Source organism: Pezoporus occidentalis, unplaced genomic scaffold (genome assembly GCF_034315485.1).
Source record: "Pezoporus occidentalis ecotype Australia unplaced genomic scaffold, CSIRO_AGI_Poc_V1 ctg78, whole genome shotgun sequence".
Classification (NCBI taxonomy): Eukaryota; Metazoa; Chordata; class Aves; order Psittaciformes; family Psittacidae; genus Pezoporus; species Pezoporus occidentalis.
In genome coordinates, this window is record NW_026916137.1 from 629,904 (window position 1) to 647,644 (window position 17,741).

At 48.5% G+C, this 17,741-nt stretch overlaps 1 protein-coding gene across 2 annotated transcripts in view; it reads left to right on the forward strand.

Moving 5' to 3' along the window:
• The first annotated feature begins 10,905 nt into the window (after positions 1-10,905).
• Positions 10,906-17,741, forward strand: part of ABTB3 (ankyrin repeat and BTB domain containing 3) — a 170,572-nt gene continuing 163,736 nt past the window's right edge. For both annotated transcript variants that reach the window (XM_062602739.1, XM_062602740.1), the window contains exon 1: positions 10,906-12,121. In XM_062602739.1, coding sequence (XP_062458723.1) covers positions 11,164-12,121 — 958 coding nt within the window. In that variant the 5' untranslated portion in view covers positions 10,906-11,163. The remainder of the gene's footprint in view (positions 12,122-17,741) is intronic.

The window sequence follows — 17,741 nt, forward strand, 5'->3', positions numbered from 1 at the left end:
TACACATCCTGAGTGGGAACTCAGTGCCTTCACAGGGCAGAGAAGCTCAGTTCTATGCAGACAAAGCACCCCAGTATTTTCAGTGTGGCAGATTTTGACTGTCCGATATTACACATTGTTTTTCTCCCCCTTGGATCATTTGGCTTTTTAAAGCAGCAGCTGAGACCCAGGGGACTATTAAAGCCTGAGGGGGGAAATAAATCTTCACAAAACCTCAAGCTGGGCCTCTGATTTTGGGACACATGATTGAAAATGTGTATTCTGGACTTTTACCACTCTGTGCCCTGTTGCTCTGGGGGATGGTTGAGCTATACGCTGTTTTGTATAAGGGGATGGATTATTGCACTCAAAAGCCTCACTGATTTACATAGTTCTTCTATCTGGTGGTATGTCACTGGGGTATTTTTCCTTTGCAAGATGAGAATGTACCAGGAACAACAGGTCTCTTCAAGAAATGCATCATGTGGCTTAAAATGTAGTGTACAATGAAGGAAAGTATCACGTTAAAATGAAGCCTTCTGTTTGTAATTAGGAGATTAGTTAAGCGCTGTGCTCTGCAGCTCTGGAAAAGCCACAGGCAGCAGCTGAAATGCCCTGGGAAGGACTGTAATAGCTGCCTTGGTACTTAGGAATCAGTCTGTGGCAAGCTGTGTGTGTTCCCTGAAGTGAAATGTATCGTGGACCCTGATGAGCTTGTCCTTCGAGACAGCTAGCATGCTGACCTTGCTATGCTTGGTGGGGTTGCCGCAGATGTACTGTACAGATGGTGACTCCAGGGAGCCCATCTCCTAAATGCTGATCTGGATGCTCGAGCCAATGGTGCTGTGCAGCGAGTGCAGCATCCTGCAACTGCAGAAGCTGCGGAGCCAGCTTCGACACTGGTCAATTTTTAGAAGAAGACATCCTTATAAACTTACTCCTCTCCTTCTGTGCTGTAGGACTTTGGAAAAGGCAGAGTATTGTCTACAATCCCCGCAGGTCCATGCCTGGTGGGATGGGAGCTGCGTGATGCAGGGCCACCACAGATGCTGGTACCCATGGCAAATGCTGGTACCCACCACAGGGCAAGCCTGCAGCATGCAGCTGCTCTCTGCTCACCAGCAGGTAAAGCACTTCTGTCATACACTCTTGCTAAAAATGCATGGCTTGTGGCATTATAGGAGAGAAATCAATGCATTTCCATTTGAGTACAGTAAGTGTATTTTGCTTCTGTGGGTAGTTCCTCTAAGGCCTTAATTGGCATTGACTGGTGATGATCAGGGTGTAGAGGAAGAGCCGGAAGCAGACGGTTTCTCAACCACAAAGTAGCAAGTGGCTTTGGGCTGACTTTTAGCACAGTGTAGAATTAAGCTGGTTTCTTCTGAAGCTTTCCTAGAAAAACCTTGAATTCATTCTGCAGTTTGCCTCTTTGCTGGATGGAGTACAGTAGATGTTTGTCTGAGCTTGCACAGAGGTTAGCTTGGGATTTTTCTCTCCCATTGTCAGCAAATGGGACAGTGCTTTTGTTCCCAGACAGTTCTTAATTTTTAAAGCTGATGAGTGCCTCACTTTGACAGAGTGTTAAACATTTATACGCACCAGTAGGGTGCCTTCTTCATATCACACTCAGATGGCTCATCTGCAAAAATAGCCCCCAAAACAAACTGAAAACAATTCTCCTCATATGCAGAAAACTCGGCCAAAAAACTTTCTTCTGTGATCAAAGTAGGATCTATGTAGTTTGGTTTTTGCAATGGGGTTAGATCTTTTTTTCCTCCCTACAGGGAGGAAACAGCTTGTCAGTTGTCAGCCAAGAGATACATTTGGATTTTTCATCCCTATGTGGATATGTGGGAACACGCACTAGGAGACCAGATCAACATTGTAATAGTGCCTGCATTGATCTAATGCAGTGTTTATGTGGACTCCAGCCATCACTCATTTCTTCTCCAGCATCCAGAGGCTATGATGGGTTATTTTATACAATAATCATGATTGTACTTAGCTGTTGTCTAGCACTTACGAGGCATTTTATGAAGAAGGTCAATGTAATTATCTCCCTGTTACAGCTGGAAAATAAAGACACAGAGACATAGAATGATAGAATGGTTAGAGTTGGAAAGTATGTTAAGATGATCTAGTTCCAACCCCCCTGCTGTGAAGTGATATGTCCAGTTCCATTAGCACCATAGCAGTGATGGGACTAGGGAGAGGATGTGGGTCCCCAGAGGCCTAGAACAGGATTCTGGGTGGTGTGTCCTGGCCATGTGGCTAAAATGAACCCTCTCTTTCCATTCAGACAAGGGTAAGACCCCTATGGCTCTGGGATCGGTTCCCACCCCGTAGACTCATGCCATGGGAGGGATTATCTCCCCAAGAGGACACGGCTGCTGAAGGATACAGACCATGTGGTTGTCCAAAATAAACAACTGCTCTTTCCTGCAATAACTGCATTGAGATGGGATAAAAAGGGAAGTGTTTATGTCTTTCATCCCTCAGTTGTCTTTTCCTTTTGGGAAATCCTGTCACTGAAATTTGACTGGAGCCTTGCTGGTGTCTGGGATATCTGCCCTGGCAGCTTGTTTCTCCACTGACTCACTGCATCTTCACCTCTTCTGCAGCCACTTCCTCCAGCGGCCCAAGGAAACAGGTCTCATCCTTCCTCACCCCTTCTCCCATCTGGCCCAAGAGGGTTTGGGAGCCCAGCATGGCCACCTGTGAGAACTTCATCCCTCCCAGCCCATCCGCAGCTCATGACGAGATGTGAGAATACAGGGGCTTCCTCACACTGAACTGAAATTAAGATACGAAGCCAGATGAAGGCAATGGCTTGTCACCAACACCACCGAGCTTCTGCGCTTGGGGGTAACAGACTTTGCATGTCGGGAGTTTGCAGAGGGTCTCTCTTGTTGCCCTAAACTCAGTAGATAAAAATAAATCACCAGATCAGTGTTTAATACTGCCTAAACCTCCTGCCCTTACAAACTGGGCCCCACCTAGCTTGTGCCATGTTCACAGCATACGCTTACTAGTGTTTGCAGTGTATGTTTAAGAGCAACTTAAGGGCACTTTCCTGCACACAAGCCCAGCCTGCAGGGGACAGGAGCATGGGTTAAGTGTGTCATTCCTTTTCCCTTCCACAGTCCTTGTAACTACAGGGTAAAACAGTGTGCATGCTTAAGCCACACCTCCTCCCAAGCCCAGGGTGGACTCCTGTCCTGCATTTACAGTCTCCTTCAGCATCCAGCTACTGTCAAGTGTGAGCCCTTCCCAGCCTCTGCTTTGGGTACTGGAAATGTTATATTCCCTTTGCAGCTGACATCAGCCTATGACCATATCAAGGTGTATCAAGATATCCAACAGGGGACTCTGAAAGGAGAAAAAGTTGCTAGTTTGGAAAGGTTGTTTTGGCAGGTTTCTAAATGAGATACGGGTCATTGAGAGCTTGTGATGTGAAGCATAAATGGCTCCCAGGTGTTTCCCTTGCTTCTGCAGTGCTTGCTTCCTGAGCCTTTAGGCATCTGCAGATGCAAGAAATACTTGAAATTACAAAAATTGGAAGAGGCAATTTGGTAGCTCATATTTCTTAAAGTGCATGGAACTCCAGTAGGTCACTGGCTGGATAAAATGGATAAAGCATAATCCCTGTGCAGACCGTAAATAGTTTGTCTACTCCCAGCAATAGAAGGGAAAGAGGGGGAAATGGCGGAGAAAGCAGGGATTATGGGTTAGTTAGGGCTAGAGATTTCTCACAGTTATGTTCTGATTTACTCACACCTTTACCATGTGTGAAATCAAGGGGTCTTTGATAACCTTCCAGTTCCTGGAAACAGAGTTACTCAGTTCAGAAACCTCAATGGGTTCCCAGGAGATGTCTGCTCCTGAGCGGAGCCCACTGTCCTCATGGGTCAAGTCCTCAACTTCATTAAACCAATCATAACCTCATGCAACTGCATTCCCTGAAGTGGAGAGCTGGCCTTTCCCCTCCCATCTTGCTGTACCCTCTGCTTCTGAGTCACCAGGGTACTTACGCTGGACTGCACTGTACGATGGGGCCCCATGGGGTGATGAAACAGGTGATGAAACACACCTCATGCCGGAGTTGGGAAATGTCAGTTCTCATCGCCCAGTGCTCTCTACTGTTAATCTTAAAAAAATTACTATTAACCCTCAGAATAATAATTTAATAATAATTTAACAATAATGTAATTAATTTTCAGAAAGAAAAAAAAAAGAGGTGTGTATTATATGTTGCTGTATTTACTTGTTTTATTTTTTATGTGTGGACTCCCATGTATTAAGGTATAGTTGTTGAACCTGATAGACTGTGGTGATGTAATATCTCCCTACAAGGAAAAGCGCTGACAGCAACATGAGCTTTTCAGGAGTTAGTTCTTACTAGGTCTGAGGCAGCTTGGCTGTTTTCTCCCCTCTCATTTATTTATGGGCATTTCAGCAATACTTTTGGTCAGTCAAGGAATGAACAGAATGCTGTGATGTTAAAAAATAAAATATGGAGCTTTGATCAGTTTTTGAAGGGAAATGAGAAGAAAACACGCAAAAGAAGTTGTAAATGCTAGGACAAAGGAAAGGGACTGGTACAATGCTGCTCAGTTCCTTCCTTATATGTTATATCATCCCAAAATGCCTAGGTTTTGTTTCCTTGTTTTTAAAGGAAGGAAAAACCCTTTCATATTACACTGACTTCTTTTGTGAGCAGGACCTCAGCCATGGCAGCATGGATGGTGAGGATGGGAGCTTGTGGTGCAAAAGATATCTCTTTACACGGATGGCAAGGTAGTTGGTATATCTGCAAATGCCCCCTGTAAGAAAAAAACAACCAACCAACCAACCAAAAAAACTCCAAAGTTACATGGGGAAATAGGGAAAGTCTTTACCTGGGACTTTTCTTTGTCAAACAGAACTGTCTGGGAATAGCCTTAACTGACATCATGCCTTTTAAACAACAGAAACATAAGTAAGCCCTAAGTACTGGCAGGAGGCAGAGCTGTGAATAGATTTTAAGATAACCTTCTGTAGTCCTTTTTCTTCCCTCTCCATTCTAAAAGAAATACCCAGGAGTGTGGGAAGTGAAGAGCATGGCTCATGTCCTTCTTCCACCCTTCCCTTCACACATTTTCTAGAGGGAAATGTTATATTGTAGAACCTGAACCTCTTAATGTTGCATGTGAAACTATGTGTGGACTACAGTACCATAAAGTATCATTTTTAAAGCCTCCTAAATACTACTTCTCTTCTAAAATCAGGACTGACTCTTAAATTGCAAACAAGGACTAACAAATTAGTTCGATATGGGGAGATTCAGGTTAGATACACGGAAGATGTTCTTCACTATGAGGGTGGTGAGACATGGGCACAGGATGCCCAGAGAAGCTGTGGCTGCCCCATCCCTGGCAGTGTTCAAGGCCAGGCTGGATGGGGAGTTGAGCAACCTGGTCTAGTGGAAGGTGTCCCTGCCCATGGCAGGGGGTTGGAACAGGGTGAGCTGTAAGGTCCTTTCCAACTCAAACCTTGTAGACACGCTGCATGGCACGCCGGGATCCAAGTGAGCACCAGACCCAGTCCACCGCCCTCTCATAGCACCAGGGTGCATCAAGTGTGGTTGCCTAACTGTGGTACTTAGCCTCTGCCAATGGCAGTCTTTGCAAACGAGTTTTTCAGCACTCCTCTCCTTGAGGAGACAAAACTTCTGAACTGCCAGGTAGGAAGAGGATCTCAGTGGTGATAGATAGACAGAAGCAATTACTTAAAATGGTAGAGTAACTTACATCATTTTTATGCTGGACATCCTCCCAAGTGAAGAGTAAAAGGCTGGCTAACTTGACAGCCACTGCTGATCTCAATCACATTTGTCACTTTAGATTTCACCTTTAAATTGTTTTCTCATATACCCATGTACATATCCCTTACTCAGGTTTGTTGTGTCTTAGGTGGAATGGAAATTTCCACTGGCTGAACAGAGTCTTTCCTTGTCTCTGTCCTTTAGAAAGCCTGCTGTTCCTGTTTCTTTTAGTTCTGATCAAAAAGCAGTATGTATGTATAAACTTCCTGCACATAAAGCAGGCAAACGCTGTTACACTTTTTGGAGTGCTATAGCAAATTGTAAGAAGCACCTACACTTGCTGGCTGGGGGCTAACTGCATGTGGATTCTGCTTGGCTCTATATATGCTTTTAGTAGTACTGCCTAAGATAAAATGAGACAGCGATGCCAGTCCTCAAAACAAGTTTGGGAGCATCTTTTTATTTTTTATGTTCGTAGGTTAGATGCTAGGAAGGCTGTTTCAAACAGTAAGATTATTTGGACCATCCAGGGATGTTGCAGTCTTAATCACAGATGGTTTAAGAAACAAAGAGATTAAAACCTGTCAGGATTCGTTTAGAGGTTGCAGCCAAAGGTTCATTACAACAAAGGACAAGATCCAAGATCTTGTGAAGACAGTAAGTACTGCTGTGTTGGCTGTGCAGACCTCTGAACCAAGTTGCACTTGCAAACTGGTGGTAGTGCCCTTGGCTGGTGTGGGAGTAAGGGCTTAAACCAAGGGACTGCCTTTGGGGCTCTGGTCCCATCTCTGCAGCACATTATCTTGTCTCACACAGCCACCAGCAGCAGACCCATGAGGAACTGAGCAGTGCTCCTTCCCCTGGCATAACCTCCCCTTTTCTGGCAAACAGCTGTTGAGAAACTTCCTGAGATGAAGACTGCATGTGCATCATTCTGTTTAAATTACCAGTGGCTTTAGCCTTCAGGAATTTGTCAGATCTCTTTCTCAAATTGCTTATGCTCTTGGCTTCCAACACATATGAGGCCGTGGGCTCCACAGCTTTGGTTTTGGCTGGGAGTTTCTCTGAGAATCTGAGCTTCTGAAAAATCCCAAGTAATAGCTCGTGGCGGGGGGGGGAGCCAGGCATGAGTCTCCAATGGACTTCTACTCTCAACATACAGTGGTGTGGGGACTGCAGGAAGAAAGTCAGGAAGGGTTTTGAGCTCAGTGGGAAGTAGGAGCTGCTGCTTTTGTGCAGCAGAGGAGTTTGGCTAGGCAATAGTGAGCTGAAATTCAAGGACAGGCTTTTTCCTTAGTGTCTGCAAGAGAAGCAGCTGATCGGCTGAACCTTGCCTCTGTGTGGGGCAATAGCTCCTGCTGAGTCCTTGCCAGGGCTCCTAATGTAGCTGGTTGCTGAAATCAGCAGGACGGAGCTGATCCAGACGGGAAAAAGTGGATTGTACGGCATTCAGCCTCCATGTGTCCTTCCTTCCCACTCACACTGGAGGCACCACCAGTGCCTCCCTTCCAGCTAGCGAGCTGGTGGCCTCATTGTGTCACTCATCCCCACTCCTTTCCATGATGTGTGTGCTTGGGAAGCAACACCAGAGTCAACTCCTGAGCCTGCTTGTCTGAACAGTTGGCAGCACTCACCCAGTAGCCCTGCAGGGACAGTGCTACCTGATGCCAGTGCTTGGTTCCTTTTTTGATGGATGTCGTATTCGCAGCAGCCCCAAAGGCTCCTCCACCAGGGATGTGCATTTCACACCTGCTTTACAGGTACAGGATTACAGCCTTGCTTTGTAAATTAACCTCCTGTGATTAGAAACATTAGCACTCTGACTTCCCAAGCAATATAAGCATGGTTTTCCTAAGGCTCACCACTTGTTCCTAGCAGTCAGAGATAGCACTGGGAGATCCTGTGAATGCTGCTTTTGATCCAAGCTGTACTGCAGTGCACTGCATTCTGAATATAAAAATATGTAGTAGCCCTATCCTAGGTACATTCTTGCTCTGTCCAAGAGCCTGTTTGCTGTCATGCTTTTCCCTACGGCAAGAAAATGCCACTTGCAGGCAGTTGACTGGGTGGGGAAGGAAAGCATCATGGCACTTCTCTCCTGATACAATTGTCAAATTCCCATTCACTTAAGTTTTCCCTGAGCGCCTTTCTAAAACGTGGTTCAGTTTCCCTCTTTCAGGTTTTTTTCTGGCACTTATCATCCTGGAATGGTACTTAATCAGTCCCTGTCTGAATTCTCTGTAAGGATAATTGATGTCTATGTCTCCAACAAGCTGAAAATTGTCCGTCCCCCCCCCCAGCCTTTGGCATATAAAGGGACTTTGTTTTCTGCAGAGGATGTTTTTGTTTAATAAAAGCAAATGACCCCAGCTTGCAGGGTGGGGGTACAGCTGCAGACACCTGCCTTTCGGCCCAGGGCAGGAGAGATGTGGTACCCTTTCTGGATTAAAGCTCAGGACTGTCTCCAGAGCTCACCCCATGCAGGCACTGCACATGTTCCAAGGGTGTGGGTTTTTCCCTTCAAACTGTTTGATCCCATCTTTTCCCAGGGCGGTTTCAAGAAGGAAGTCACCCTGTCTCAGGAGCACTTTAAGATGTCCTTCAGTAGCTTGCTTTGGGATGCAGCAGCCAGTGTATCTGCTCCCAGGCAGGTGAGATCCTTTAGGCACCAAAAGGTCGCTGGAGATCCAGAATGGCCACTCTGCAGTGATTTGAACTTCAAGCCCTTTCAATGAGGTCATTAATCTTTTGACTAAACGAGTCAGAAGCTCTCGCTGCCACTTTCAAAGGTTTAAACCAGCTGCTGACGTGCCTTTGGTGTGCCCAAGTGTGGCAACATCTTCTGAACTGGTAGTGTGACCAGGAATCAAATTAGGATGTGAGTCGCACATCTCATTGTGACTACAAAATCTCCAGTAATGTTTTCAGTATTTTGCTTTCCAAATTAAAACAAAAAAACCCTCCAACATCTTTTCAACTACAAACTGGCTCTGAGCTGGCAACATGAATGCTTGAGTCTGCACACAGCCTGTGACAACTGTTCACTTCTCACTTATCTTGTTCATCTCAATGCATGGTTAATGCTGCAGCATAAAAAAAATGATGCAACACCTAAGGCTGGTGTTGACCTATAAAACACCATTTTTTACAAAGGCTGGTAAGCAAACCACCCAGATCACTTGTTCCATACTCCCTGGACACCCTCCTTGTGCCTCCGTGAAGCCCAACAAACCATTTATTAGAAAACCTCCCAAACATGGACTTTCCCTCAGTTTGACATGCTGTCAAGTGTGCTCAGTGTGAGCCATTGTGGCACTTTGTGAAAGCACAGGGACAGAGTCAGGCAAATGGAGAGTGAGGGGTTTGGTCCCAGTGGTGCCTGCGTTCCCCTAACAAATGGAAATATGGATTTTGAAGGAAGTTGTGAATGCTCCATCCATGGCAGTGTTCAAGGCCAGGCTGGACAGAGTCTTGGGCAACACGGTCTGGTGTGAGGTGACCCTGCCCATGGCAGGGGCGTTGAAAGTGGATGATCTTAAGGTCCTTTCCAACCCTAACTCTTCTCTGATTCTATGAACAGCCACTGCACTGAAGCACTGAAGACAGCAGAGGGCTCTACTGCGAGCCTTACAGCTGAGTGGCCACAAAGTCCATCCGATTTTGCTCTCAAGTCATGCTCGCTTTTTTCGTGATCCTCCCCCAAAGCCTAGCTGCTGCCGGCAGTGTGGGCCTCAGCTTCTCACTCGCAGCATGACAGTGGCTCTAGTTCAGGTTGCTCCTGTCCTCAGCTCTTTTATCAGGATGTGGTGGTGGTGAGGATTTCTGTGGAAACCTATTGAGTTCATGGTGTGCCCTGTGGAAGAGCCAAGTCTGTGGTGAGAAACCAGTTTCTGACAGCACTTGACTTAATTTGGAAGGCAACCCCGTCTCAGCGTTTTTGATGGTGTCATAGTTCTCCCCAACCTGACAAATGAACTTACCTGTAATTGTGTTAGTGTCTTTCCTGTAGGAAGTTGCTGTTGAAGGATAGCCAGGCTTTGCTTGTTTGGATGGGGAAATCTCTTACGTGACTCGCCTTGTCTGCTCAAGAATTTTGGCTGCCTCTGTTGGCATGATAGAAAAATGTGCGTACTAGGCTTTTATCCTTAAAGGGATAGAATTTCACTGGTATTTTACACTTAAAAGGATAAAACATTTCTTCAAAACCAGAAGGCACAAGCATATACATTCTCAGTCTGTCGCCTGGGATATTAGGCAGACGACTCCTAATATTGCTAAAGCCTAGCAGTGTAAGATTAAAATATGTTATTTGGGGATAAATTGTCTGTATATTGCACAAAAAATCTTAATGGGCGTAGGAACTGTGCCCTAAGCCCAGTACAAATCTTACTTGCCAAAGCTTTTGTGATACTTGTGAGGTTAATTTCAAGAACAACTTAAGGGCTTTATTGTACTTGTTTTAATTATTTGGAAATTGCTCTTCCTGACTCCACTGATGCCTGGTATTCTTACGTGGCAGTTTCTGCTCAGTTTCAAAACATCTTGACAGTCTCGTGCTATTTGTGTGTATGCCGGTGCTCCCTTTCTTCTGTTTATAGTAACATCAGGAAACTGCTGCTGTCAAAACCGAGGGAGGGCTGGAGCGGGACGCCGGTTTACGCGCCTGAGCAGCGGCTGTGCTGGATGTAATGAAAACGTGCTTCACACCTTGCGGAGCCGGGGGGCACAGAGGACGCGGTTGGCCGGATTCCGCCCCGCGCATCGCCACGCACCCGGCTGGACCAGCGCCGGACTAATGTGGTCATCTTCGGGGCGCACAAAACCCGCGCCTTCGGAGGGGAACTGGACCGCGGGTTCCTGCCTGCGCGCAGCCTGCGGCCCGGGCGGGGCCCCGCGTCACCTGGACACGCCGGGGACAGCGAGCGGGACCGGGCCGCGCCCCTCGCTGCGCGGTGCTGCGCGGAGTGGCTCCGCGCCCCGCGGAGCTGAGGGGAGGTTCGTTCAGGCGCAGGGTGCAGCCCCATTGGCCGCCAGGCACGGTGTTTTGCATGTCTCCGCCCCCCCGCACCGCCCCATTGGTTGAGAGCCGGAGGCGCTTTGCATGGCCCCGCCCTCCCCGCGCCGCCTGGCCGGCGCTGCGCTGCGGTGCGGTGTCGGGCCGGCGGCGCGGCGCAGTGCAGGAGCGGGAGCTTGCTCCGGGGGTAGGGCGGCGGGCAGCACCGCCGCTTGGCTGGAGTCCGGCGGAGCGGCAGTAGCAGCAGGCTCTGTCCGGCGGGGTGAAGCGAAGCGGCCGGTGGGTCTCGCTGTTCTCCTCCCCTTTTCCGCCTTTCCTGTGAGCCGCTCCCCGCCCGGGTCCCGCGGGTGCAGCATGAAGTGCAGCGATGGCCCGGAGAGGTAAGACGGCGGTGAGGACGCTGGAAGACCTGACGCTGGACTCCGGGTATGGTGGCGCGGCGGACTCGGTGCGCTCCTCCAACTTGTCGCTGTGCTGCTCGGATTCGCACCCCGCGTACCCCTATGGAGGAAGCTGCTGGCCGCACCTAACTGACTCCATGCACAGTCGGCACAACAGCTTCGACACTGTCAACACCGTCCTAGCGGAAGACTCCGAGGTGCTGGACTGCGCGGGGCAGCAGTGCTCCCGGCTCCTGCCCGACCTTGAGGAGGTCCCCTGGAGCCTGGAGGAGGTGGAGGCGCTGCTGCTGCCCCCGTCGCGCCGGGAGCCGCGGGCGCCGGCCGCCGCCGCCAGCCCCGGGAGCCGGGATGCGGCGGCGCGACTCTCGACGCTGGTGAGCCGGGCGCTGGTGCGCATCGCCCGGGAGGCGCAGCGGCTGAGCCTCCGCTTCGCCAAGTGCACCAAGCACGAAGTGCGGAGCGCCATGGAGATCGTCCTGGGGTGGACGTTGGCGGCCCGCTGCACATCGGCCGCCCTGGGTGCCCTCTCCCTCTACAACATGAGCAGCAGCGGCGGCGACCGCTTCAGCCGCGGCAAGTCGGCGAGGTGCGGGCTGGCCTTCTCCGTGGGCAAGTTCTACCGGTGGATGGTGGACAGCCGCGTGGCCCTGCGCATCCACGAGCACGCCGCCATCTACCTCACCGCCGGCACCGAGAGCCTCTTCCGCGACATCCATGCGAGGGTGCTGGCCGGCCCCGCCGCCCCGCTCCCGCCGCCCGGCCGCCCCCCGGCCACCTCCGCCACCCCAGCCGAGAAGGAGAAGGAGGGCGGCGAGGCGCCCCGGTTCACCCTGGAGGCGCTGGAGCAGACGGTCAACAACGACCCCGAGCTCTGGGGCTTGCTGCAGCCCTACCAGCACCTCATCTGCGGCAAGAACGCCAGCGGTGAGTGCTGCCGCGGGGCAAGAGCGGGGGCCACCGACCACCTGTTGCGCCGGGGCGGGACCGGGCGGACCCCCCGATCCCTCGGCGGGCGTCCGTTCGTCCGTCCCACCGGGCGCGGGGCGGGCGAGGCACCTGCCGCCGGCGACGGGGTGGCCGGGGGGACGGAGGGGTGGGTTTGCCCCTTCCTGGTGGTGCCCGACGGAGCGCGGGGAAGGGGCTGCCGAGCATGCCCTTCTGGCTCTGCCGGGGCTGCCTGCGGGACTCTTGTGTGTGTGTGTGTGTGTCAGTGTTTAGGAGCTGCTGGCCGGGGTGCGGCGAGGGCCGGGTGATAGACATCGTTCGGAGCTTCAATTTTCCACAGGAAATGGCAGAAGCGCAGCTGAGCGCTCGCAAGCGAGATCAAACTTTGTTACATATGCAGTGGTTTGGCCAGAGATTGCGTGGTTGGCGCTGAAATGCAGTCTTTCTGGACAGATTTCATTCATGTTGCTGCTTGTTTACCCAGAGCTTGACACAGATGCAACACGGTGATGCATCAGTATCCTGGGGATTTTTTCTTTTCTTTTTTAAACAAAGAGCTCGATGTTTTTCAGTTATCGTTCAGTACAGCAACCAAAGTTGACGTTTCTTATTTCAGCTCCCTGTTTGTCAGGGAAAGGAAGATGGAATGAGCCACATCTTGGAGAGTCGGAGTTGAAATCTGGTGTTTTCCTGCTACCGTCTCCTAAGCGTGCACAGGCACATGCAAACACTTTTATTAAGCTTGAATACAAAATACCTGTCAAGCTGAGATGCAAATATTGACGGGTGGTAGGGGAGTAGGAACTGGGAGAACAAGGATAACTGGAAGCCTAGATCAGGTCTACAGATAAGCCCTGTTAAGTTTTTACGGCCACAGAGGATGCATTACAGCTAATTATCTATTGTGTTAAGACACCTTCTCTCCCATAAGAGACCCAAAGGAGAATGCCAAGTGTGAGCAAAAGAAAGGGGCAAATCCTCCTCCCCTGTGTGAATTGATGCGGCTCTGTTACATTCCTCTGGTGGTTCTACTCCATCTGAGGATGCCCTCCCCAGAGGCTCCTGAGCCTCCCTCCTCTCTCCCAGTGCATCTCCTGGCAGGGACATGGGTCGCAGGGCGCTGTGCTTGACCCTGGTGTTGCAGGATGAAGCCTTCCCCAGGAGTGCCCCGCTGTTTTTTCCTGGTCTGTGTACCAGGAGCCCTGGTACTGTGCCTGTACGTTTCAGATGGCACTGTGTTGCGTTTCTGACATTGCAGCACTGCCTGTGCAGGCTCCTTCATACTGAGCCTTTCATTTTGTTTTGCGGCTCTCTCTAACTCCCTCTGTATCAGCTCAGTGGGTTTAAATGAACTTCATCCTGACCCTCATGGATCTTCCTTCCAGGGACATGATTCAGAGTTTTCATCTCCATTTTGTTGTGGCTTTACCTGGCACAAATCTCCTTGGTAGCTCAGTCCTGACTCGAGCAAATGGCATTTTCTCAGATATTCCAATCAGACCCTAGCAAGTTGTCCATTTTGTTTTGCCTCTCTCCCTGTGTCATTATGCTTTCTATACAAATGACTGTAATGTTGGTTTGCTTTTTACCATCTTGCAGTATGTAGTTTGGCATCCTGTTATATATATTTAGAGTTACAGGTGCAAACGAGTCAGGCGTTCTTGTTATAAAAGCCATTTTTTATTGCTGTTTACATTTATTTAGATTTAATCCAAGGACGCGTTGCTTGCTCTGAAGTACTTTAATGACAACTAAAACAGCCATTATAAACCATTAAACACATCAGCCTGTTTCTTCACCAGTGAGATATGTATCTGTTTATACAGTCCTCACCATTTTGATGTCTGAGTGCTCCATGGTTGGTTTCCTTCTCAGGCACTTAAAAGGTGGGGAATTCTGATGGGAGAGATTATTTGACCTGCTTGAAACTATTTGGGCAATCTGTGGTAGGAGGCTAGGAGTGCTGGAAGTTACATCTCTATACAGTGGCATAACCACAAGTTCATCCTTCCTCTCTGCTCAGAACTTGAAACACCATGATAAAGCAACTTAATAGGTGGCAGACTTCTTGCGTTTCTCTGCACTGCTACAGGAGAAGAGACAGGGCTTGTACTCTGGAGGTTCAATAAGTCAGGGTGCCGTTCGCCAGCTGAGTGGCACATGGACGCAGGTGCTAAAATCAATGGATTTGGCCCATCTGACATGGATGAGAAGTGGTGGCAGGGTCCTTTCTGGAGGTGTCATGGCCAATATAATTTGGTGGGGGGGGGGAGAGAGAAAGCTATGTAAAAGCAGCCATCCTAGCTGTTTCTCTTTCTAGCAAGCAAATGTCCACCCTTCCAAAATTTTCTGGGCTAAATTCAGTACCCTGAATTCTGTCCAGGCAGTGAAGCAGGCAACCTGTGAAGAATATGGGATGCAGGTATGTGAGGAGCGTGAGTTTGTGCATGATGTAGTCTGTGATTGCTCTAAGACAGTTTATGAACACAAGTGTTGGGGAAGATGTTCTGAGGATCTGCAAGACACAAACCAGCTTTTCAGGGCTTCCCCGACGGCTGTGCAGAGCATTTAGTGGTTTTAGCTGAGGTTTTTTAGCCTGGTGTCATACCCAGTCATCTTGGAAGCTGCTGAATAAGATCAGTATTGCAAGATAACCTTCTCGTGCCTATAAATGACGGTCACATGCCTTCAGACAAAGTCTGAGCTGGTTCTTTTAGTGGGTGCTTCAGCCTGTTGGGCTCATCTTGGGTGTGTCTGGCCCCAACTTAGACAGTGGCCCTGATGGGAGCCCCATTCTCTGACAGATACCTGTTCATTCCTCATGCAGGGTGAAGGCATATGGATGAAGGTGGTGGCACTCCTTCCTTTGTGCAGCAGACCACACCTCCTTGATAAGCCTCTTGATAACCTCTTATGTAGGACTGGGGTAGGGATGACAAAGGAAAATCAAGCAGTGGCATCTGGAGCAAGATGCTGGAGTATGCCAGCAGCTGCTGACATCTTGTCTGAGCCTATCCCAGTTACTATATCAGAAAGAATAGAGCTTAAAAGCACTCTGAGGTAGTAATTTCCCCCTCTTCCTCCTCCCCACCCCAAATTTTAATGTCCTGGTTGAATGAAAATTAAAAACTTCACATTTGGGAGTTCATTTGGTGCTCAAATGTTTCAATTATGAGCTCCATCCTAACAGCATGGTACACGTTTTACATCCCGTAACAGTTGCGTGGGGTGTTATTTCCCTTGAAATAGTGGGAGCAAAATATTGTGTACTCAATGAAAGGCAGTAAAAGCTGGCACCTCTGTGGTTTAAGCTATATTATTTCCGTTTTCTTATTGCTCATCAAACCCGTACTTTCAGGCCTGATTTGGGAGCTGGATGGCTGAGAAGTTTCCCTAGGTCTGGGATCTACCGCGAATTGTAGAAATAAACCCATGCATTTAATTTTCACAGGGGATGCTTGGATGGCAGATCCAAGCAGCTCAAAGTCACCTGTGCTGTATTACAAAGGTCCTCTTATACCAGGTGGAGGAATGGTATTAGACAACACTTAGGTTAATATAGAACTTTGGAAAGAGGTTGTTCCCATTTCAGTCTTAGGAGTCTCCTTATCTTGTGTGTCAGGACTGATGGTGGGAAGGGCAGAGGCTATAAGCAGGACATCCATGGAGCCAGGGAGGAGGTTTTGGAGGAGTAGTCAGTGTGCACAGCTCTGCCTTGTGTGTTTGTGTGCAGCTACTAAAAATAGTTATTTGGAACCCAACTGCATCCCTGTGGTTTCTTCCTATTTTTAATATTATTTAGAGAGGAAGACACAATGACCAGGAAGAAACCCGGGATTAGGTCAGGCTTGGCTGACACGTGTCTGCTAACCTCGGTTTAACCTCAGCCTCTTGTCCTAACCCCCACAAACTAAACGGACTCCAAGCAAATGAGCAATATCAGTGTATTAGCACGGCTTAACTAAATCTGTTAATGCTTTTAAGTTCTGATACATATGTATGCATACACGTGTGTTTATAGAGACCATATCCTCTTTTACTCATGAGCATACTGTTATCTGTTTGTTACTTCTCTGCTTTCTATTGTAATTGAACCATTCAAGATGCTATTACATCTCTTGGGGCAACATGAAAATCAATCTAAAACTTATTCAGCTAGGATGATAGAGGAATATTTGGGCACAAAATAGAATTTCATGCCTTTTTCTTGGGCTTTTTTTAACTGCGGTTTCAAGAACATTCCCTTCTCCCCCTTAAGCTTTCAGAGTAAAAAACCCCTGAAATACAGTTTGAAGTTTCTTATATATGCTTGTATGTTATACTTAGAGGTCCCTGTTACTATGTTTCTCCCCATCTGTTCCTGGGCACTTGAGTCCCTGGCTGAGAGGTTAACACAAGTAGCGGTACAACAGATGATGTATGTGTGTCTTTGCTCTATTCTCTTACCTGACAATCCCCCAAGCAAACTTCGGCAGCCTCTCTGAATACATTGTGAATTTATTCCCTCTTTGGGTGGGAGGGAGAGTTGCCTGGCCAAAGGGCAGGAGGTTGTGCCTGATTGTGGCTTGTGGCCACCAATGCTGATGAGACCTGGAATGGCAGTGGAGAAATTGTGCTCCTTTCCTGGAATGCTATGGGTTGCTTTAACACCCAGTGTTAAGCAGGAGCAGGACAGACTGAGAGCTCAGCATGTGTACGCTTATTGCAGACCTCCATTACCTCACAATGGTGAGACTGTGAAGTACAGACTCAGTAGGAGGCTGAGGTTTGACTGGCAGGCTCACAAAGGTTTATTTCCCTCTGAACATTTTTGTTCATATAGTTTGATTCAGTTATGAGTATAACATTAAGAAAAAAGTCCCAGAAATGGTTATACTAGCAACACCCATAATAATCATATTGGCATACATCAGCTTTATGATTATTCCCCTTGTCATGTTGGAAAGTACCTTAATAGCAGTTATAGCCACTCTAAGGAGTTTTAGGGCTGCAGCTAAACACTTAGGTTCTGATGCAAGCAAGGCTTTGGAATAATGATTGGAAAATATGATTATATACACAAGAAGCATAATTTTATCAGTATATTGTGTTCCTGGCTGAAAGCTAACAGGTCGCATGTGGTCTTTCATCCCTCTCGTGAGTGGGTGACACAAGGTGCAGATGAGTGTTAGGGACAATGTTGTGCATTTCCCTAATGCTTCTGCAAATGCTCTCTGTTCTGTAACTGCTCATGGAATCATAGAATGGTTTGGGTTGGAAAGGACCTTAAAGTCATCCAGTTCCAAACCCCTGCCACGGGCAGGGACACCTTCGCTAGACCAAATTGCCCCAAGCCCCGTCCAGCCTGGCCTTGAACACTGCCATGGATGGAGCATTCACACCTTCCTTGAGCAGCCTGTTCCAGTGTCTCACCACAGAAGTTACTCAGTTACTTTGAGTGGAAAAGACACCGTGGTTAATGTGTTGGCATTTGTGCAGTGCTTATGGAACCAAGCTGTTGGTTATCAGTAAGAAGTCTTCCATGTCATCCAGAGTAAATACCTAGTGGTGCACAGCCTGGGGACATCAACAGCTTGGAGCTTTTCTCCCTTGTCCTGAA